The 22,998-nt window shown below is 44.1% G+C and overlaps 1 protein-coding gene across 6 annotated transcripts in view; it reads left to right on the top strand.

The window, feature by feature from the left end:
• DGKG (diacylglycerol kinase gamma) overlaps window positions 1–22,998 on the top strand; it is a 198,870-nt gene that overhangs the window by 116,852 nt on the left and 59,020 nt on the right. For 5 of the 6 annotated variants that reach the window (XR_007723454.1, XM_050780243.1, XM_050780241.1 and 2 more), the window contains one exon: window positions 2,202–2,266. Coding sequence is in view for 4 of the 6 variants with exons in the window: in XM_050780243.1 (XP_050636200.1) it covers window positions 2,202–2,266 (65 nt within the window). In the remaining 2 variants the exon portion in view is untranslated. Of the gene's footprint in view, window positions 1–2,201; window positions 2,267–11,835; window positions 12,014–22,998 lie in introns of all 6 variants that reach the window. The other variant, XR_007723453.1, reaches the window with a different exon arrangement.

The raw sequence follows: 22,998 nt of genomic DNA, 5'->3' as shown, positions 1-22,998 counted from the left end.
TGGGGATGCCTCTCCAAGACCTTAAACTCTTAATATATCTTAAACTAAAAAATAAATCAGCCAGGCATGGTGGCTCACGCCTGTAATCTCAGCAGTTTGAGGGGCTAAGGTGGGCGGATCACCTGAAGCCACGAGTTTGAGACCAGCCTGGCCAACACGGTGAAACACTGTCTCTACTAAAAATACAAAAAAAATTAGCCAGACATGGTGACAGGCGCCTGTAATCCCAGCTACTCAGGAGGCTGAGGCGGAAGAATCTCTTGAACCCGAGAGGCGAAGTTTGCAGTGAGCCAAGATTGTGCCACTGAACTCCAGCTTGGGCGACAGAGTGAGACTCTATCTCAAAAAAAAAAAAAAAAAGCTAAAGTTTAAATTTTAAACTCTCAAAACATCATTTTAGCAGAGAATGTTTGCCAATCACAAAATAAGCCCATCTTTCTCCTCTTGCCCTGCCACCTTTCAGATGTGGGCTGGTGGACTCCTGTGCCTGGTGCACCTCACGACACAGAGTTCATGCTCGAAAAGCTTCTTCATAGAACTATACCTCTTGATGCTTAAAAACACACACAGAGGCTGGGTGCAGTGGCTCACATTTATAGTCCCAGTACTTTGGGAGGCTGAGGCAGGGAAGATCACCTGAGGTTCGAGACCAGCCTGGCCAACATGGCGAAGCCCTGCCTCTACCAAAAATACAAAACTTAGCTAGGTGTGGTGGTGGGCACCTGCAATCCCAGCTACTCGGGAGGCTGAGCCAGAAGAATTGCTTGAACCTGGGAGGCAGAGGTTGCAGTGAGACGAGATCACGCCACTCACTCCAGCCTGGGTGACAAGAGTGAAACTCTATCTCAAAAAAAAAAATTAAAAATTAAAAAATTTTGAAATTTTTAAAAAACCACACACGCAGAAATTTTCATATAAGAAACAGAATTAATATGCATTTGATGAAAATTCACTGCATGGAATTTCTGGTGTCTTGTAGCCATGTATTCCAGTAAATGGATTTCTATATTTTTCGTTGCAAAACAAATCTAGTCAGCTCCCTGATTTCTGTGTCACCCCCCATCTCCAGTCCAATTAGCCTGTTTATTTCTGAAACCCAGCACCTGCACCCGAAGTGCCAGCATGGGGCGTGAGCAGTGAAGGGGTGTTACACATTCTTCTGCTGGGAAATGAGACCAGTGTCAAGGGTGGAAGATCGAGTTTGAGGAGGAAAGACGAGTTCCGTTTCAGGTTTGAGGCTTAGGGTTGGCTCTAGAGATTGAGACTTTGAAGCTATCACCATTCAGATGCTGATAACAGCTGCGAGAACTCACGAGATGGCCACAGTGTGGAGTGGGGGCCACAGGTAGAACCCAGGGTTAGGAAGTTGTGGTCAGAGGATGGAGAGCCCAGGAGCACAGTGTCATGACAGCCTCCTAACTGTGAGTGCTGGAGTGCAGGGGGCCGCTAGTGTGGCAAAGGGATGTGCTCATAGGAGGGCAGTGTCCACACGGTGTAGTAATGACTCTTACTGGTCTTAGAGAGAGTCCTTCGAGTGAAGTGATCAAGAAGCAGAAGCCAGAGTTTAGTTTTCTTTTATTATCTATTAAGCATGTTATCCAATGCCACTAATTATTTCTATTGGTGTGGATGGTTAGGACTTAATATCTAATAGCATCTACCAATGTCAGGTTTCTAGTGTTGACAATATTCTATAGTTATATAAAATGTTATTATTGAGGGAAGCTGAGTGAAAGGGACCTAGGAACTCCATGCTAATTTTGGAACTTACTGTGAGTCAAAATATTCCAAAGTAAAAACTATTTTAAAAAGAATTATCATGGAAAGTCATTTCCAGAGACTCATGCTCAGCCCCAGACACAGGGTCCTGTGCTCACAGACTCTCAGTCTCCCCAAAGAGCAAAGGCTTTCCCCTCCACTCACCCCTGAACTATCTGTTCTCGGCGGGCCTGGGCTAGAGTGAAATAGCAAGGACTCCAGAGTCTACTGGCACAGGCTGTAAGAGTATTGATGATGCTAGCTCATCCCCTTGGAGGCAGTGTTGAGCCTCTATTGGTGCCGCGGATGTGACCTGGAGCCCCACCATGCAATAGAGTCCCAGGGTTGGCATGACTCAGCGAGGGCATGTGTGTGTCCCTTCCCTCCACACTGCACTGTCATGACCACTCACCAAGGATCTGCTTTGTCTCTTTCACTTTCAGGACGCTTCCATTGCACACAGATTCCACGTGATGAGAGAGAAACACCCTGAAAAATTCAACAGCAGGTAAGTTGCAGGCCCGGCTGCACTGCCACCCACCCAGTGTGGCCCTGGCGGAACAGAGGCCTTTCACCTGCTCTCCGGAAATGTTCCCAGCCAGGGCCTCCAGGGACTTGGCCTTCCTGCCACATTGCCGGAAGGAGGGTTTCCATTTCCAAGAAAAAAAAAAAATTTCAGAAACTTGGCACAGGCTAACTGCCTGTCCTCTCCCAAAAGATCTGTGCAAAGGGAGGGGCTGGGAAGCAGGAGGTGGGTATGAAGGGCCTGCTTTTGCAGGGGAGGAGGTGGGAGGGTATCTGCCCTTGGCTAACTGGAACCCCCTCCTGAGTCTCTTCTGCTTCCTAGTACAGCGCTTCCAACCCCAGCCCCTCATGATTCTTTTGTGGAAGGGTGGGGAGGCTGGAAGAGACCCTAGCTTCTGTCGGTCTCAAATGGGAGGAGGTGGCAGCTCCGGGGCTTGGACCAGGAGGCCCAGAAGGGCGTCTCCTTGGCCTCCCCCGACAGCAGAGGGCAGCAGCAGAGAGGTACCTGCAAAGGCCGGAGACCCGGAACCCATTAAGTCCCAGCCTCAGCCTGGGCACTCTGTGAAGTTGCCAAGTTAGGTTCAGAAATGAAAGGAAAGAGGAAACGAGGTCATTTGCAAACGAAAGCAAACCCGTCTTCCTTGTAGGAGAAAATTTGCCAGAACTGAGTTGTGACTGACATATAGCTACCCCTTTCTCCCTCCTTCCTTCTTTCTCTCTTTCTTCTCATTGGTTAATTTTCATTCTTTCTTTTTCTTTGCTGTACTATTTCAAGATGACCACTATTTTGACACTGTTCCCACCCCAGCCCTAGGTAGGTGAGGAGGAGGATGGATAATGATTTGGACTTTGTCTTTGAACCTGAAGATGTTGACTTTTGTTTAGCCCACAGAATTGTCTTTATTTATTTATTTATTTTTTTATTTTATTTTTTATCTATGAGACAGAATCTCACTCTGTCACCCAGGCCAGAGTGCAGTGGCACAATCTTGTCTCACTGCAACCTCCTCCTCCCAGGTTCAAACCTTTCTCCTGCCTCAGCCTCTTGAGTAGCTGGGACTACAGGCGTGCGCCATCATGCCCAGCTAACTTTTGTATTTTTAGTAGAGATGGGGTTTCACTATGTTGGCCAGGCTGGTCTCAAACCCCTGACCTCCAGTGACCTGCCCTCCTCGGCCTCCCAAAGTGCTGGGATTACAAGCAAGAATTGTCTTTAAAAGAGAGGTTAGAGTGTTCACTGAAGACATTCATTTAAAGCCTGTACCCATCATTTTCAGCACTTGCCATTTTCACTCCTACTCTTTGTCCTGACCCCACAGCCTGAGAGGTCAACCAATAAGAAGGAGATCTTTTCAGAGGTCAGATATTGAACACTGCAGCTTCAGGAAGAGTGATCTATGAGATGTGATAGTAGCCGAATGAACCTTTTAGGAAGTGCATCCTATCACAGCGTCTTCTTGCTCTCACACGCACAGACTCTACACACTCACTGCACGCTAGGAACACGTGTACTTCCAGCCCCTGACACTGTAGTCACAAACGTACAGTTCAGGTGATCTCCTCTAACAGCCTTTTGCACTCCCAGATATACACAAACCACTTTTTTAAAAAGTACTCCTCTTCAACTCATTCCTCAGACTTTTCAAGTCCTCTTTCCACACAAGTACCTTTTTTTTTTTTTTTTTTCAGTGGCATCTCACTCTGTTGCTCAGCCTGGAGTGCCGTGGGGCAATCTCGGCTCACTGCAACCTCCACCTCCTGAGTCAAGTGATTCTCCCGTCTCAGCCTCCCAACTAGCTGGGATTACAGGTGCCCGCTACCACACCCGGCTGATTTTTGTATTTTTAGTAGAGACAGGGTTTCACCATCTTGGCCAGGCTGGTCTCGAACTCCTGACCTCAAGTGATCTGCCCACCTCAGGCTCCCAAAGTGCTGGAATTACAGACTTGAGCCACCGCACCCGGCCTCACACAAGTATCCTTATACGTACTCATGCACATGTACCATACACTTGTGAAAGCCGTGGGGCTCTGTTCATTCATTCATCCATTCATTCAACAGATCTTTTGAAAACATAATGCACACCAGGCACTGTTCTACAGGCGTTTTGGACAGACCCATGTAGGGGACTCACAGCCCGGTGCTGGAAACAGGCTGGCAAGCAGATGTGCAGAATGGTTTGTGTTAAGGGATGTGACTAGAAGTGACCTATGGGAGCAAAAACCAAGGACATGAAACGTGGCATGGAGGGTTTTCCAGTGACAGAGATGACTGAACCAAGGCACAGAAAAAGAGGAGGGCAACTCAGGGAGAAGGAAGCAAATGTACGAAAAGATACGAAGGAGTGAGAGGGTACAGCAAATGTACGAAAAGATACGAAGGAGTGAGTGGAAGAGCAAGATGTTCAGTGTGATCAGTTGTATGGTCTCGGCAGGGGAAAGAAACCAAACCTCTGTAATTCCCAGAAAGCAAGGAAGCAGAGGGAGGGAGAAATTTCTCCATATGCCAAAAATCAATAGTCAGGCCAACATATGACATAAATAGAGCAATCATCCATCACCCACATGATTAAGTACAATTAGAAAGACACATCAGTCAGAAAAAAAAAAAAAAGATTGTAGTGTGCATTTTAATGCAAAGTATGAACAAATTCACTGTGATCTGTAGAACTGTTTTTCCTTCTCCCTTCCGAGATCCCATAAACAAGACTACTCTTTGAGGGTAGGTTCTCACCTCACTCTTCACCTGACTGAGGTCAAGGTAGCATGGGTGACGTGGTGACAGGCACACGGATTTGCACGTAAACCTGTGTGCTTTCCTAACATCTGAAGACAGAAGGGCTGAAGTAGCACCTATTTCACCAGGTCACCAAATGCTTCCTATGAGGAGCTTTGCATACATACTGCTTCTACCCTGCCTATTCGCCCGTGTCTAAAATACCCAGGAGTGCCCAATTTGTCCACTGAGAGGCAGGCAAGCAGCCATTTTCTTCAGGCTTCCTTATTTAGCATTGGAGATGGTTTTAAATAGGCAGGTGGTTGTTGCCATGGTTACCCCATTACACCAGCGGCTAAACTTAGGAAGGGCCGCAAGGGATAGGAAGAAAGCTTGATACCCAGGATTTGGAAATGTAAACGGTATTATCAAACAAGGCTTATTTTACTCAGCTTAACTTAGGTTCTCCAAAGAGTAGTTACTGCTTGGCTGAAAGCCCTTTGCCATTACTGCCCAGGTTTGGACTCTCAGGGATAACCTTGAGGTTAAATCTTGGGAGTTGTCATTGCTGTGTTTTGTTCTGTTTTGTTTTGTTTTGTTTTCAGCAAGGGAGAGTGACTAGTCAGGGCTAGAACTTACCAGGAAACCGGAATCATTCACATTGCTGATTCCCTTTTCTTGGCTATTCTAACAAGAATTCTTAATCTGGGACCCAAGGGCTTCAGGGGTTTTGAGAACACCTTGAAATTGTACTAAGGTATTGAATGTATTTTTCTGCAGAGAATGTCCGTAACTATCAGAAGATTCTTAAAGGAACCTATACTCCCCAAATGTTTAAAAGTCACAGGTCTGAGGCCTCTTTGAATCCTAAAAGGCATCAAATTATGACTCAAATGTTGGGGTTTCAGGAAATTATTCCTCCATGGCCTCTCTATATAGGTTGTTACCAGGGAGGATAGTAGATTCCAGAAAACCAAGTTATGTTCCCTGAGGGAATAGTTTCGTTAACGGAGCAAGAACCAGAACCGAGGAGGCAGGAATATGAGCCATGTGTGATGGACAAAAAAGAAAAGACCTTTCAGGGCAGAGATGGGGTTATTTTTTGCCCTGTCTATCTCCTAGTTATCGATAGGCTAATTATTAATTGCTAATTGAGGAATGTTAGGGAGATTATCATCTCACTGTTGGCATAAGAACAAAAGAGAAATTCGATTCAATTGAGATTCTGAAGTGTTTGAAAGTGATCTGGAATAAAGGGCGCATAAGACATGGCCCCTGCCTTCAAGGAACTCATAGTCTAGCAAAAGAAAAGGAAAAATAGTGCTCAAATATGTTTTACAAAATTATTTTAACATACAAGGTGGTTACATTTCACAGGTGATACAGTATACAGGAAGTTGTATAATATATAAGAACTTATTAATGGTCATATCCCAAACATCATTTGCAAATGAATTGTTTTCTTTTTTTTTTTTTTTTTTTTTTTTTTTTTTTTTTTTTGAGACGGAGTCTCGCTCTGTAGCCCAGGCTGGAGTGCAGTGGCCGGATCTCAGCTCACTGCAAGCTCCGCCTCCCGGGTTCACGCCATTCTCCGGCCTCAGCCTCCCAAGTAGCTGGGACTACAGGCGCTGCCACCTCACCCGGCTATTTTTTGTATTTCTTAGTAGAGAGGGGGTTTCACCGTGTTAGCCAGGATGGTCTCGATCTCCTGACCTCGTGATCCGCCCATCTCGGCCTCCCAAAGTGGAATTGTTTTCTTTTTAAGGGGTATTTTTGGTCGTGTTTTTTGGTTTGTTTGTTTTTGCTTTTTTTTTTTTTTTAGAAAGAGTCATTCTGTCGCCCAGGCTGGAGTGCAGTGGTGTGATATTGGCTCAATGCAGCCTTTGCCTCTCGGGTTCAGGTGATTTTCATACCACAGCCTCCCGAGTAGGTGGGATTAAAGGCATGCACCACCATGCCTGGCTAATTTTTTTTCATATTTTTAGTAAAGATGGGGTTTCACCATGTTGTTAAGCCTGATCTTGAACTCCTAACCTCAAGTGATTTACCTGCCTTAGCCTCCCAAAGTGCTGGGATTACAGGTGTGAGCCACCACTCCTGGCCAAATTGGTTGTTTTAAGTGTAGCAATAGTGTTAAAGGGGAACCTAACTAAGAACTGTTATAATTTTTTTAGCTCGTCCTAGCAATATTGTTAAAGGGAAACCTGACTAAGAACTGTTTCATTTTTTAGCTCCTCCTAGATGCCAAGTGGTGAACTAGGGTTTTTAAATACATTAAATTATTTAAATCACAAAACAACCTTACAAGATAAACATTAGCATTCCCATTTACAGATAAAGGAACTGACGCTGGAAGAAACCAAGTCAACTAACAAAAGTCATGTATTTTTTAGGCAATGGGGCTAATTTAATTTCTAACCTAGCTCTTCACTCCAGAGTTCAAGCTCTGTTTCCTGCAACTGCTATCTCCCATGGATTTCATTGAGCAAGCACTGATGTATACCAGACACTCTGATAAGTACTTTATACATCATCCCACTCATTGCTCATAATAACATGCAAGGGTAAGTGCCACGGTCCCCATTTTAGAAATGAAGGAACTGAGGCTAAGGAGGATGGAGTTATGGTTGGCATCATCTGCCTTTATGGATTGTCTCTATGGGAAAATGCCTGCCCAGTTCCAGAGGGGAGGAGAACAGGTACACCATCCAGTCATACATTGTATGGTGTGAGTATCCTCCCTGTTTCCATGTCCACAGCAAGGAGCAGGACTGGCTATATGATCTGTGTGGCCCAGTGCAAAAGTAAAAAGGTGAGGCCCCTTCTTCAAAAATTATTATGAATTTCAAGCCAGTGACAGCCAAGCATTAAACTAAGCACTGAGCCCTCTTAAGTGTGGGGCTCCGGGGTCCATGTCTCACACCTATGAGCTGGCCCTGCCTAGCAAGGAGAGAGGAATTAATAAAAAGACACATTTGCCAATAGTCACGGAGTAGAGTGTTTGCAATAAAGTCAAAAGAATGGAGGAAAGAGGGTTTCAACTTAGAGAGAAGGAGAGGGACTCTCAGTCCCACAGACAGGCGGCAGTCAGTACTAGCAGAGGAGACAAGAATCCCATCAAAGTCTTCCAGATAGCCAAACCCCAGCCACCATGAAGTTTCCAGATTAAGTCTCCATGAAGAGTTTTGCCATACAAAATCTATACATAAAAACCACCTAATTCTAATGTCACTGTCAGTGAGTGTCTAGAAAGAGAAGTCTAAGCATGGAATGTTTTCATTGTTGGTTAGAAACTCAGAGTACTTGAGGAATGTGTTATTCTAAACCTGTTGAGTGTATCCACTTGACTATGTCTCTCAGCAGTTGAGGCTGAAGCAAGTTATTTCCTGTTAGACCCTTCAAAGGGACCGAAGCAGTGCTTCATTCCTACTAGAAGCTGACCACCTTTCTCAAAAGCCCTTGAGTAATTAACAGGTTCTGAAATATTAGCTTTCTTGGAGCAGGTCCCATGGAGTCACTGATGAGGGGCTCCCCAGAAGCCCTAATGTAGCTTGAGTTTTTAAGAGGTTGGAAATATACCTTGTAAATAACTAAGCACTTAGTAACTATAGAAGAAGGCAGCAGGGTATAGAGTAAGTTGGCATCAAAACTTGGCTTTGCCACGTATTAGCTATGTGACCTTGGGCAAGTTAATCTTCTTAATCCTTTGCTGCCTCTTTTGAAAATCTTGCAATGTTGCTATAAGTATTTAGTGACATAATACCTAAGTGTTCATAGTACATAGTAGGTTCGCCATAAACATTTGTTGTTGAATATCATTAAATAACAAGCATTGCCTTAAATTGACAATAAAGTATTGACAATAAATGGGTTTTTTTAAATGGAGTGGCAAATGGGATTCAGTTATCATAGAATCAATGCTCTATTGACATGGCCTTTAACCTGAAAAGTTGGAGGAGACCCCAGCAGTGATGCATTGAATCTGCCCAAATCCTTCTATTGGGGTTGGGAATATGGCACCAGTTTGGTTGGTTTGGATTCTGCAGGACAGAAGCTCTAGAGGAAATCCCCTTCACTGGCTCCATGGAGGTCCGAGAGGCGGAGGTTGGGGATCTGAACTCTAGAGATTCGAAGTCCAGTGCCAAGTCCGGGCTAGCAGGATCAAGGGAGGGGGTCACAGACCCCAGGTGAAATGGTATCAGGAGGAACAGGGCAGGAGTGAGTAAAGGAGAGTGGCAAGACAGATTCCATGTGCTCTCTGGGTGCTTCTGGCTTACTAGCAGGGGTCATGGACTGCATGACAGGTAGGCAAGTGGCCCTGTGGTCAGATGCTGGGGATATGACTACCCCTCCCTCACGGATACTTCTTTCCCCTCACCCAACACATACCTCTCCCCAACCCTGACCTCAGATAAAGACAGAGATGTTCTGTGGGAAACCAAATAGAAACTGACAAAGCTCAAGTCATACAGTTCTGAAAATGAAAGGAAGGGTTTCCTGTCTTGAATACCTGCGGTATGCTCTGCCGTCACAAGCATAAAATATATCACGATTTACATAAGATTTTCTTCTTATATCTAAAAATGAAACCCTTCTAAGTTGTTCTTTCCTGGCGCCCTGTGAGGTAGCCCACTATTACAACCCAGATGTGTGACTTTCTCAAGGCATAAAGGTTCAACAGCAGCAAATATAGCAAAGTTAAAAATCCTTGCCATCAAAGTCTTCATTCTGTGCCCTGAATTGGGCTTTGCCTCTCTTCATCTAATATTTGGCACCTCAAAAGAGACCTGCTGTAGGTAGCCAGAGGTCCAGACTGTCTGCACCTGCTTCCCTCAATATAGCAAACTATTTTTCTTAAATATCTGGGATTCAGAAAAGCCCCAAATGAATTTAATTGTGGCATTTTCTATGTTTTTTCTTATTCCTGTAGGTATTTATAAAGAAATGCAAACCTTATGTTTTGTGCTCAAGAACCTTTGACTTTCAAGTCAATTCTGACAGAGCAACTGACTTAATTACTTGAATGTTTAGATACAAAGCCACAAAAATGTTTTGTCCCCCACCCTCCCCACCCCTCTTTGCGAGAGATGCAGAGAGTAAAATGAATGAAACATGGGTTCATGTTTTTTTCATCAGATGCTCATTACACAACTGCAGAAGTCCAGGGTTTTTTGTTGTTGTTGTTGTTCATGATGATTGTTTATAGTTAAGCCTTGTTTATTCGCAGAAATAAGGGAGCAACCACGTGGATCATCTAAAGTGGTAGATGATCAAAGATTTGGGGAGTCTGTTATTAATATTTGTGTGCAGTTCTCTCTGCCCTAACGTTCACAGTATTTTAAATAATATGATGAAATCACATTGACTCTTAACAATCCCTTCATTTTCCTCCTGGGTCCCCAGTCCGCATGGGAACAGACAGCACAACCTCCCAACTGTTGCACAGCAGCAGCCTGTGGCATCTCAAGCCTCCCTACAAGGTTACCCACTGGCCAGAACCGTTTCTTTCTGTAACTTAATGGGCTTTTCTTCTAGCCCCTGCCAGGCTAGAACAGGAAAGGTCTTATTCATGTCAACAAAGAGTAGAATCAGTTTGTGATCATACCAGAAGGAACTTGAAAGCACGCTATGTTTTCAAGACTATAGGCCAGATAATCCCAGTTATCAGTATTTACTGACTGATTGATTTCTAGAAATATTTCCATCGAAGAGCTCAAGATGTAGTATGTAATCAAGTTCACAAGAGTTGAGGCTAGCACGATAACCTTATGGAAGAAAATCAAAGCACACAAATTCAAAGTAAGGTAGGAACTGACTGGATCCTAACGTGAGAGTTAACAGTCTGGATACTTTCCAGAAGGGAGTGGTTGAGAAGGTGCTAGAACTTTAGATGTCTTCGAAGAAAAGGCTGAATCTGGAATTGTTTCACCCAAAGAAGAGAAGCCTTAGAGAGGAGTGATTATTGGCCTCAAATATTTAAAAGGCTTTTCTTATAAAGCAGGAATTGTGTTATTTTGCACAATAAATCAATGAAAAGGTGACTGGAATGCAAGACTGGGTTGAGCCCCAAATAGGACATCAATTCTACCGGTCAGAGGCATCCTCAAGTGCAGTGAGCTATTGGGGAAGGTGATGAGTTTTCATGTTTTGCGTGCAAGCCCATGCTGGCGATCATTTTGGAAGCAAGTGCCCAATAGGAGAGGTTCCATGATCAGACAACCTGGATTCAAATCCAGGAGTCCTCATTAACCACCATGTGTGACCTTGACCAAGTTACTCTTCCTAAACCTCAGTCTGCTCACCTGTAAAACTGGAGTATAATATTATATGAGTTTCCTATTGTTGCTGTAATGAGCTGCCACAAACTTAGTGACTTAAAACAACACTACTGGCCGGGCGCAATGGCTCACACCTGTAATCCCAGCACTTTGGGAAGCCGAGGCAAGCGGATCACGAGGTCAGGAGATCAAGACCAACCTGGCTAACACGGTGAAAACCCGTCTCTACTAAAAATACAAAAACAAAATTTGCCGGGTGTGGTGGCGGGCGCCTGTAGTCCCAGCTACTCGGGAGGCTGAGGCGAGAGAATGGCGTGAACCTGGGAGGTGGAGCTTGCAGTGAGCCGAGATCACATCACTGCACTCCAGCCTGGGCAACAGAGGGAGACTCCATCTCAAAAACAACAACAACAACAACAACAAAAACTAGCACTACTGTATTACAGTTCTGGAGGTCGGAAGTCTGAAATAGGTGTCACTGGGCTAAAATCAAGGTGCATCAGGGCTACATTCCTTTCTGGAGAGTCTGGGGAAAAAGCTGTTTCCTTGCCTTTTCCAGGCATCACCACTCTTTGGCTCCTGGCCCCCTCCCATTGTTGAAGCCAGCAGTGGCCAGTCGAGTCCTTCTCATATGGCATCCCTCTGACATTCTTTCTCCTGCCTCCCTCTTCCACTTATGAGAACGCTGATTGCACTGAACCCACCCAGATTATTCAAGATCCTCTCCCCATCTCAAGGTCAGTTGACTGTCAACTTAAACTCCATCTGCAACCTAAATTCCCCCTTTGTCACGTAACCTAGCATACTCACAGGCTCTGGGGATCAGAACGTGGACATCTTCAGGGCATTGTTCTGCCTGCTAACCTCATAGGCTTATTTCGAGGATCTAGTGGAACAATGCACTTAAAGTGTTTATTACAGAGTCGGGCACATCAGTGGTAGCTATTATGATTGTTATTAATATTCTTATTAAAAAGAGATCCTATATCAGATAATAATCATGTTAGATGATTCAGAAGCCCTTAAAACTCTGAATGTTGGTGATTATCTAATATAGGCAGATAAAAATCTATTTAATATTAAATAGGGTGTGAGTCATCAATGTAGAAATATATGGAATTATTTGTCTCGTCATTTCTCTTAATTAAAAGTTTTTCAATAAAATATCAATATATTTATCATTATGTGATTTAATAATACATCATAAGTATTATTATATAGCACATTGCAATATCATTATAAATAATTTGGAACTTTCAGAAAAGTTAAAGTAAGAAAAAAAACCAGTCACTCATAGTCCCATCATGGAGAAACACAATATTGCCATTTTGGTGCATTACAGCAGTTAACTTGATATCTATACGTTAAAATATTTATGATAAAGTGTTTTTATAAAGCTATACATACCATTTTTAAAATAATTTTTCTTTATATAAGTCATTGAGGCTCATTGTAAAAAAATCATATTTTTCATCCCCTCCTCCAAAAAATAAACTCAGCACTATAACATATTTTCTTTCAACACTTTAATTGCACAATTTTATTGACTTGAGATCACGCCGTAAACACTAGTTTAAAAGGTTATTAACATACTAGCATTTATAGGTTATGAAGGGAAGATGATAGAAAGGAATTGAATGGAGTGAGTTCATCGGCTGTAGGAGTTGTATTGGTCTTTTCCAAGTAAAAAGTCCCAATGCTTTGGTTCAGTCATTGAGTGCTTTAAAGATACCATTATCCAAGTCCCTTCACAGTTGAAATAACTATTTCATATGTTATGCAGCTCTACTATTGCACAGGGTAATGAAAAATATTTTATCCTTTCAACACGATTCTGGGTCCTGCCCATAGTTTTGCTGTATCTCAAAGGAACCAGTTTGTGTTTTATCTGACCATCAGAGATAGCAAGAGTTGCCTTCTGAACTATGCAGTAACATCGTTTTCGTTTTCATTTTTGTTTTTTTGAGATGGAGTCTCTCTCTGTCACCCAGGCTGGAATCAGTGGCACAATATCAGCTCACTGACATGGCCGCCTCCAGGGTTCAAGCAACTCTACTACCTCAGCCTCCTGAGTAGCTGGGATTACAGGCATGTGCCACCACGCTTGGCTAATTTTTTTGTATTTTTAGTAGAGAGAGGGTTTCATCATGTTGGCCAGGCTTCTCTCAAACTCCTGACCTCAGGTGATCCAACCACCTTAGCCTCCCAAAGTGCCGGGATTACAGGCGTGAGCCACCACATCCGGCCTAGTATAGTTTTTAAAGCATGAATAACCATGTCATTTATTAAAGTGTTTAGAAAGGTGGTTTTCCCAGTGTAATCAGTTCTGCTCCAACCCATACCAACAATAGTAGCCATCATTTATTGAGAGCTTTCAAGGATCTCATGTACAATATTTTTAACTGGCACAACTCACCAAATGTAAGTATTATTGATCCATCTTACAGATGAGAAAAGTGAGGCTCATAGAGAAGATGGAACTTGCTCCAGACCACACTAGTTACTAGGCAAGCTGCTATTTGCATCTAGGCCTGTCTATTCCACAACTCCTCTTGCCCTGCCACACTTCCCTGCCTCTCCATGTGCCCAGTTTTGTGCCCCATGACCAAAGATGCACCCAAAAAAAAGACTAGAAAAGAGCCACAGATATGATTATAGGGTCAATGGGAAAGCCACAAGTCATCCAAAATCACTTTTCCTGGAGAGAAACAGCGAATGTGCTGGGAATGGGCCTCAAGTGTGTGAAGGATTCACAACTGGAAATAGTGACTACACCTCCTTACTCTTCATCTCAGTTCAGGAAAGAATGAGAGAGGGAAAAAATGTGCTCTAAAATTAAAGAATTGTCTTTTGGATGGGAGCAGGAATCTTCTGGCCTGGAGACATATTAAAGACTGAAATGAGTTATGGAGAGTAGCTTTGGAATGTCTTGCAAAGGCTTCCAAAAACAGAGAGTTCCATTCATCTGGGATGATAAACACACCACCTTCTCTGAGCCCAGGGGCGGACTCATTGCACCCACCAGGTCGCTACCCAGATGGGAGCTTTCTGCCTCCCATTCCACAACTGACCAAGCTGCACTGTTTAACTGCACAATTTTCTTTACTTGTGAGACCGCTTGCCCCCTGTGCTCCTCGGTTCCCAATTGGTCCCCAAGATGTCCCATCCTCAGGATTTCCTCAGCCACCCTCTGGCCCATCTCGATGCCCTTCCCACTCAGGCCCACCCTGCCTAGAGCTGCCCATTCGTTAGTCTCCCCGGGATACGTTTGTGGTCCTGTTGCTGCTGCACAAACACCTACTTCCCTCAGCCCCATCCCGTGTTACATCCCATGCTTGCATTTAGTGCCCTTTCTAACATTCTCCTCTTCAAACACCAGCCTCAGTTCTTGCTTGCATGCTCCGTTACTCTTACCTTCCCCACACCGCCGCTCTCAGGCCCTCAATCCCTCAACCTAGACGACATCTCCTCTTGTGGCCTAGTCATCACTTGTTTCAAAATGCAGCACAGAATATTCTGAACCAACCTACTTGACCAACCCATTTTGTACTCCACTTTCTCTTAGACTCCATCTCCAATGTTCTTTTGTTGTTGTTTTGTTTGTTTGTTTTTGAGATAGAGTCTCACTCTGTCGCCCAGGCTGGAGTGCAATGGTGTGATCTCAGCTCACTGCAGCCTCCACCTCCCAGGTTTGAGCAATGCTCCTGCCTCAGCCTCCCAAGTAGCTGGGACTACAGGCGCCTGCCACCACTCCCGGCACATTTTTTCATTTTTAGTAGAGACAGGATTTTACCACGTTGGCCAGAATGGTTTTGATCTCCTGACCTCGTGATCCGCCCACCTCGGCCTCCCAAAGCACTGGGATTACAGGCGTGAGACACTGCGCCCGGCCCATCTTCAATGTTTCTGACACATTCTGTCCCACTTTGCTGCACCCTCTTTGTCTTCTATAATTTATTGTTTGGGATGCTAAACTACTGTTATGTCTCCAACTTGTTCATAAGCTTTCTCACTTGGAGAGGAGTCTGACTCTCTTCGGGATCCACTGAACTAAATCCAGAAGGGTGGTGCCAAGCATGTTTCTTCATTCAGCCAAAATGCATTGAGCATCTATTTGTGTTAGCATCATGCTAGGTCTGAGAGGGACGATGGAGCACCACAGCCCCTGCTTTTCAGGAGTTCGTGGGTGTAGCTGGGAAGATGAGCACATACAGAAGTTAATACCAACTGTATCAGTGTGCTGGGCTGCCATAACAATACACCACAACTGGGTGGCTTAGAACAGCAGGAATTTATTCGCTTGTGGTTCTAAAAACTGCATGTCTGGCCTGGCGCGATGGCTCAGGCCTGTGATCCCAGCACTTTGGGAGGCTGAGGCGGGCGAATCACTTGAGGTCAGGTGTTTAAGACCAGCCTGGCCAACATGGTGAAACCCCGTCTCTACTAAAAATACAAAAATTAGCCGGGCGTGGTGGCGGACTCCTGTAATCCCAGCTACTCGGGAGGCTGAGGCATGAGAATCGCTTGAACCCAGGAGGCGGAGGTTGCAGTGAGCCAATATCATGCCACTGCACTGCAACCTGGGTGACAGAATGAGACTCTGTCTTAAGAAAAGAAAAAGAAAGCTACAAGTCTGAAAGATGTCAGCAGGGTTGACTCCTTCCCCAGGCTCTGAGATAGAATGATTTCTGTGCCTCTCTGCTTGCTTCTAGTGGTTGCCAGCAGTCTGACATCCTTAGCTTGTAGATGTATCAATCACGCCAATCTTTGCCTCCATCATCACACTAGTGGAGAGGCCGGAGGTTCCCAGGTGGAGTGAAAAGGCAGCAGGGAGCAGTTGCAGCAGATCTCGGTGGTCCGTACGAGAGTTTGCATCTTATCCTGGGAATGGGTGAGTGGATAGTGAGGGTATCCATCAGTAAGTGCTTTTTGAATAGATTAATGAAGGAGTGGCTTACCTTTCAAAGTATTTCTGGAGCAAAACTTTCAGGGCTCCTAGAATCACTGGGACTTTAAGATACTGAACCTTGATGAAATGTTAGAATAGTACAGACAGAGTGTTAGTCAGAAAGACCCAGAAAAGAGGCAATCCCTGTGGGGAGACAGAAGGAAGAGGGGCATCAGGAGAGAGATGAAGGAGCCAGCTCTGCTGCCCTGGAGGAGTCAGTACACATCAGGGCTAGAAAAACTGGAAACCAGCGACAGAGCTTTCTTATAAAGCCTGAGCTTTAAAGCATGCTATTTGGTTGTGAAGTAGAAATCCATACTGAAAAAAAGAATCCACATGTCTTTCTCCCTTCCTCACCACCACGGTTTCAGATGCCTTCAGGGAGAGGGCAACTTAGGAGGCTTTTAAACTTAGTTTAACATGTCTCTTTGTTTTTATATCCAGAAAAAATACTGTCAGAGTTTATTGGCCTTCTATTGTACTTTACTAATTAAAACTTCAGAAAATTGTTGCCCTTTTGCATAAGGGTATTTTGGTGATACAACAGAGTCCATATCTGTATTTAGAGCTGATATGATTAGCATATTCAGTCCTCCATATTTTCTTTAAACTTTTCATAATTGCATGTATTTTATTATGAAGAAATTAAAAAACAAGGCAAAAAGGTAATAGATGTTCTCAGAAAAGATTCAAGTGATTAATTTTAATTCCCCATTTAAATCAGCATTTACTAAAAAAAAAGCTGTAATGCACTTATTATTGGGCCAAAGGAAATTTCGAAAGCAAGCTTTCACTGTACTCATCAGGAAATGCACTCTTCCGTGAAATAAGTAAGTTATTTCACAGAAACCCAGAGCAAATGGCTTTACAACTCTGTTACGCCAGGTCGTGTCACCCTCATGTGAAATACAGATGCAAATTCCTGAGTTTCATTGCATTCAACATCAAAAGAACTCAGTTTCAGCCCTTACTCTGCCTCTTACTTACTGTGTGCCATTGGGAAGGTTACTCGCTTCTCTGATTCCTAATGTTCTGATGTGTAAAATGGAAATTACAACTGCCTGACAAGGTGCCTGTAAGAATTAGAGTAAATAAGTCAATGGATTTGAAGTTTATCAGGTATTGGTATGAAGCTATTGATTACTATGGGGATTTGTAAGGAGAACATGTAGCAGTATATCAGAATCCATTATAGAATCTCTAATTTTAGTGCACACTGTCATGGTTCCTGTCTGTAATAGTAACTTATAGACTCCTAGATTTGGATAGGACTTTAGATTTCAACCCCCTTCTCAGTATAAGCATCCCCTCTATAAACGCTCCTCCAAAGGGGGTCATCAAACCTCTACTTTGAAGACTATAGATCTCTACTTTGAAGATTGTAGGAGTGTTTAAATTTGAAGGGGGTAGGGGGTATTTACCACTTCACATTTTACTAAGAAGGCATTTTCCCAATCTTCTAATGCTCTTCAATGAAAGAGGGGCTCTTCTCACTTCAAGAATGTACTTATACCTTCAAATTACTAACACAGCAGGGACTTACGTAATTGCTGAATATTCATGTTTATTGAACCTACACTTAGATTGAAATTCTTCACTGTCTAGTAACAAGATGTTTTCTATTCTGTTGAATGGAGTGTCCCTTTAATCCTGAAAGTGGGCCTGTTTGGAGAGCATTCCAAACTGCCAATCAAGCCAAGTACCCTTTCTTGCCTTTGAACTCAATAAGCTGAAAGTGGGTCCGTAATCTCCAGTTTTGGGTTACCATAGAGTAAGAGGGAGTGAGAAAGTCCTGGGTAAATGAAAACCGCCAACTGTTGATCTCAGTGAAACTTTCATTGGAGCTCTCAACACAGTGTTGTAATTAGTCAGGTTCCCCCTTTCCTCTTCTGTACCACCTTGCCCCTGAACTTGGATGGGGAGAGGGGGAGCGGCTGCTCTTAATCATGGTTTCTGTGGGTATATGCAGGGTTGGGGTGGAGATGACACCACAGGATGCCCTCTGATTTGAGCTGACGTTTTGGTTCATGCTTTGTACTCATTTCCCCCTCTGGCCCCATCTCCACAACTGGTAAAAATTGCACTAAAGAAAAATAAAATGGTTAACAGCCAAAGGGTGAGAAAAGAAGAAATTTGAAGGATTGGATAATCTACTTACTAAAGAACTTGTCCCTTAATAATCAAGACTTCGTGGTATAATCTTAAAATTCACAATAATCATGGTTTGTACAAAGTAGTGAGTTCAGGGAAAAGATAAATGTGAGCTTAGGCTACTTTTCTAATAGTTAGAGTCAAGTTCATTTCTCAGTGTTCCATAATTGTGGAATAGTTGATCTATCTACCAGGTTGTGCCCTAACTTCCAAACACAGAGCAACTGCAATATTATTTCCTGGAAGAGGTAGATTTGGATGATATTTTATTTCTGTGCGTGTGATCTTTGCAAATGCCAATATGATTCATCTGTCACCCTGCTGCAGCTGGTCAACCCTTGAAATCAGACATGTATTAGGACTCATGACCAAAGACACCAGCGGCTCAGACAGGAAGGATCTGAGGAAGAAAGTAGCGTAGACACTTTTGAAGCATCTTCCAGGGAAATTCCCAGGGGAAAACTACAGAGGTCTATATGAGGGGTCACAAATCCAAACGCGTGCAGAAGCAGGCAGTTCGTGTAAATGAGAGAAGTGGGTAGATGTGAGGCTCTAGGGAGTGGTGAGAACTCTAGCCTGAGACCTGTGTAAAGGGAGCAGCCAGTTCTCAGTGGCAGTCGATTGTTGCCAGGTTGGAAAGCAATCCAGTATTAACAGATCTGATTTCTCAAGAGAAGCTGGGCTTCAGGTGTGTATGTAAAATTTTCCAATTTTAAACACCACTGTGCAAGCCAAATAAACACATTGCCAGGCCCCATAAGAGCCTTGGCCCTCCAAGTTGTCACGTGGATGCCCAGGAAATATAATCTTAGGGTTGTGATGGGGGCCAATTGTTTATTTTTCTTTCTTGACCTTGGTCACAAATTATTGGTGCTGTAAATGTGAACTGGTCTTCTGCCGAAGGAGAGAATGAATGGGCTTGAGGAGAATTTAAAAGCATTGACAAAGGGTTCCTAGATGTCATTAAAAAAAATGATTCAGGGCCAGGCGCGGTGGCTCATGCCTGTAATCCCTGCACTTTGGGAGGCTGAGAGGGGAGAATTGTTTCAGCCCAGGATTTCAGAGCTGCAGGGAACTATTAATATAATCATACCACTTGCACTGTGGCCTGGGCAATGGAGTGAGACCCTGCCTCAAAAAAATAAGTAAATAAAATACACTTTAAAAAAAAAAAGAAAGAAATGATTCAGAAAGAAAAGGTACTCAGGAGGGCAAAGAGAACATAAAGAAAAGTCGCTCTGATTAATAAATAGATATGGAAATAAAGAGGAAATGCCTAATTCCTGTTTGGATAAAAAATTAAAAGTATAGTCTCTGCCCAAGGAGGATAAATTTGGACCTTCTGGAGAAGGGAGACAGAGCAGCTAACAGACTTATCATGAGGTTCAACTCCTGATGAGCCTGCAGAGGTAGCTACCCAGATTGTCTTCTTCCAGCATGTATTAAAGTATGTAGCATTGGTTAAAATGCATTCCACAGGATGTTAAAAGGAAATTCACAAGAATATGGGGGGGGGGGGGTGTCAGTCATTGAATACACTTAGAAAATTGAGTTAAACATAGTTCTTTTCTGTTTGATATTGTAGAGCTTTTAACGTAGATTCTAACCTGCTGAGATCACACAAAAGCAAGAGAAACTATTTCATTTCCCAAATTTACCTGACCACAGCATCCCCTTACCCCAGAGCCTCTTGAGACCAATATTTTACTGAATTCACATTGGTGAAAGCCCCTGCATTCAAGTGTACATATTCATGTAACTTACAGACTCTTTCTCCTGTCTGCCTGCGGGCATGGTGGCAAATGACACATTTGGAAGAATCCTGGTTAGTATCTCTAGTGACCTTTGATGTCTTGGGTAGGAAGCCAAGGGACACGGGCAAAGGCAATGCTTTAGTCTCTTCCTCAGCCATGAGTCATAATTTTAGAAGAAACAGGCACATATGGGGAACACAGAGCTGCTCTGTAGCTCATCTGAAAACGACTGTTCTTCTGGACCATGGATTTTGATGCTGGAATGAGAGGACCCTGGCAAGGAATTGGGAGCTTATCACATAAACCAAGAGGAATATTTTTGGCCAGATACTTGAAGACCAAACAGAAGAGCTTTAAAATGAGATTTAAGTAGGATAAAGTAGAGTGTTCAAATTAAACTCTAAAATCACAGCCCGCAGAAGGGCAGCAGGTGCAAGCTACAATTAAGAGGCATGGCTAAGGTGATGCCAAGCAGCTCTCCCAAGGAACTGGCAGGGAGGACCACTGGGGCCACACCTACAACTGGGACGCATTTGCCAACCGCATAGTGAGAGGGCCAAACTGAATTAGTCGTGTTCTTTAGGGGAGAAGAGCACGACCTTAGAGATTGCAGACAGAGACATGGTGGGGCAGGACGCACAGCAGCACCATCAGGCCAGGTGAGGATGACAAGTTCACATAAACTGTAGTCTCTGAAATGGGTGGCAAGGATGTATACACAAGAATAAGAAGTCACAAACGTCAGAGTGGAAGCAAAGTAGAGAGCATATGGATGAGATTTTCAAAAGGATGAAATAGAAAGGATTTTGCTGGCAGGGTCTACCACAGTCTTCTCAGGCAGAGCGAGGCTCTGGCTCATGCTTTTCTATTTAAGATTTTTTAAACTGGCACAGGAAGAAGATGGAATAGGGAAGAGAAGGGGGGTATTTATCCAGGCATCTGCCCTATCGAGTGCATTTTTGACTTGCCTTGCTAGCAATTCCATGATGGGAAAGGTAAGGGAAACAATGAGGGAATGACTTACTGTGGACTTAATTCTAGACAAGATGCCTCTAACCGGCCGATGGTGTGGAAGGCACAGGAAACATAGGCGGAAATAAACAGACCAACCTGGAGTTTTATGATCGCAAAAGAAAGACACAGGACACATACTTCAGTGTGTGCTCTCTGCTACCCTTCCGCTTTTGCTACTTCACAGTCTCCCTCTGGCATCTCCATTCCCTTCCTAAGTAGAACTCCAGCCCAGACTTCAGGGTCACCACCAGGGATGTAGGGTAGAAGAGTCTCCAGGTTTCTTTCCCAGGAAGTTGAGGAAAGCAAAGATCCCCAATCCAAATTCAGCAGAAAAGATGTGCTCCCTGTACTTTAAGTTGGAACTCAGAATCATGAGACCACAAAACCAGTTTTATATACAGGATTGGAGTTCTACTGTGCCTTTATTGGAGTGTATATCATGAGACATACATGTGTGTGTATTCTTTTGTGCTTTTTTGTTGTTGTTGTTGTTGTTGTTTGTTTTCCTGAGACAGAGTCTCACTCTGTCTCAGGCAGGAGTGCAGTGGCATGATCTTGGCTCACTGCAACCTCTGCCTCCCAGGTTCAAGCGATTCTCCTGCCTCAGCCTCCCAAGTAGCTCAGATTACAGGTGCCCGCCACCATGCCTGGCTAATTTTTGTATTTTTAGTAGAGATGGGGTGTCACCGTATTGGCCAGGCTGGTCTCAAACTCCTAGACCTCATGATCCACCTGCCTCGGCCTCCCAAAGTGCTGGGATTACAGGCAGGAGCCACCATGCTCGGCCTAATTTTTGCATTTTTAGTAAAGAGAGGGTGTCATCTGTCTCCTGACCTCAAGTGATCCACCCGCCTTGCTCTCCCAAAGTGCTGGGATTACAGGCTTGAGCCACCATGCCCAACCATGTGTGTGTATTCTTAATTAATATTCCCAGCAACCCCTGCAAGGTAGGTCATATTGTGTCAATTCAAAAATATAGAAATAAAGAGACAGACTAAATGATTTGCCCAAGGGCACATGGCAAGTAAATGACTGAACTGTGGCTTGAACCCAGGCCTTTCTGCCTTCTCACCACAGCTCCTTCAGCTCCAGTAAGCTCTCTCCAAAACAAGACATTGTATTTTGGGTATCTGATGGGTTAATTGACTCTTGTGGGTTAGCCTGGGAATCCAACCTCAACATAACATTGTTTCTATGGGGAAATGTGCTCAGAGTGACAAACAACTGGCTTAACCAAGGAACTTTTGTAACCCGACCTATCATAAAGCAGGCACTGCCTCGTGTTCAGAAAGACTGGCGGGGGAGCAAGAGGGGAGAACAGGATCAGTCAGCCTGCATCCCCTCAGACTCTGCGATCCCATTCCAGTCTAGCTGTAGGTTTGCCAAGGAACAACCATCTCACACATCTACAAATAGCCACCGTAGTACCTACCGCAGGGGGTAGATGTGAGGATCAAAAGAGCAGGACCTTTGAGTGTAGAAAGCAGCCAGTGCAGGTCAAACCCACAGTCAACATTTGTGAAGTGGGAAGTGAGATTCCTCCCAACAGCTGGGGGCTGGCAGAACTCAGCTGGCTCCCTCAGGACCCACCTGGCGGTCACGGTACTGTGAGGGTGTGGACCTGCTTCCAGGGTTTGCCTCTGCTCCTCCAGACAGTTCCACATTTTAGTCTTGGTTGATTGGGACCCAGGAAGTCACCTTCCACAGCTAGAGGCTCAGCTCCAACAGGGCAGCTACCTTCTCTAAGCCTTCAAGGCTCAAGTTCTAACACGAGGCCTCGCCCACCTGTGTCTTCACTGTCCCCTTTGCCTTCAGATACCAGTTCCCAGGGCTGATGGATGTGTAAATGCTGGAA

This window comes from Macaca thibetana, chromosome 2 (genome assembly GCF_024542745.1).
Source record: "Macaca thibetana thibetana isolate TM-01 chromosome 2, ASM2454274v1, whole genome shotgun sequence".
NCBI classification, from domain to species: Eukaryota; Metazoa; Chordata; class Mammalia; order Primates; family Cercopithecidae; genus Macaca; species Macaca thibetana.
The sequence above is the reverse complement of the archived record's forward strand: the minus strand, read 5'-3'. Positions and strand labels throughout refer to the sequence as shown.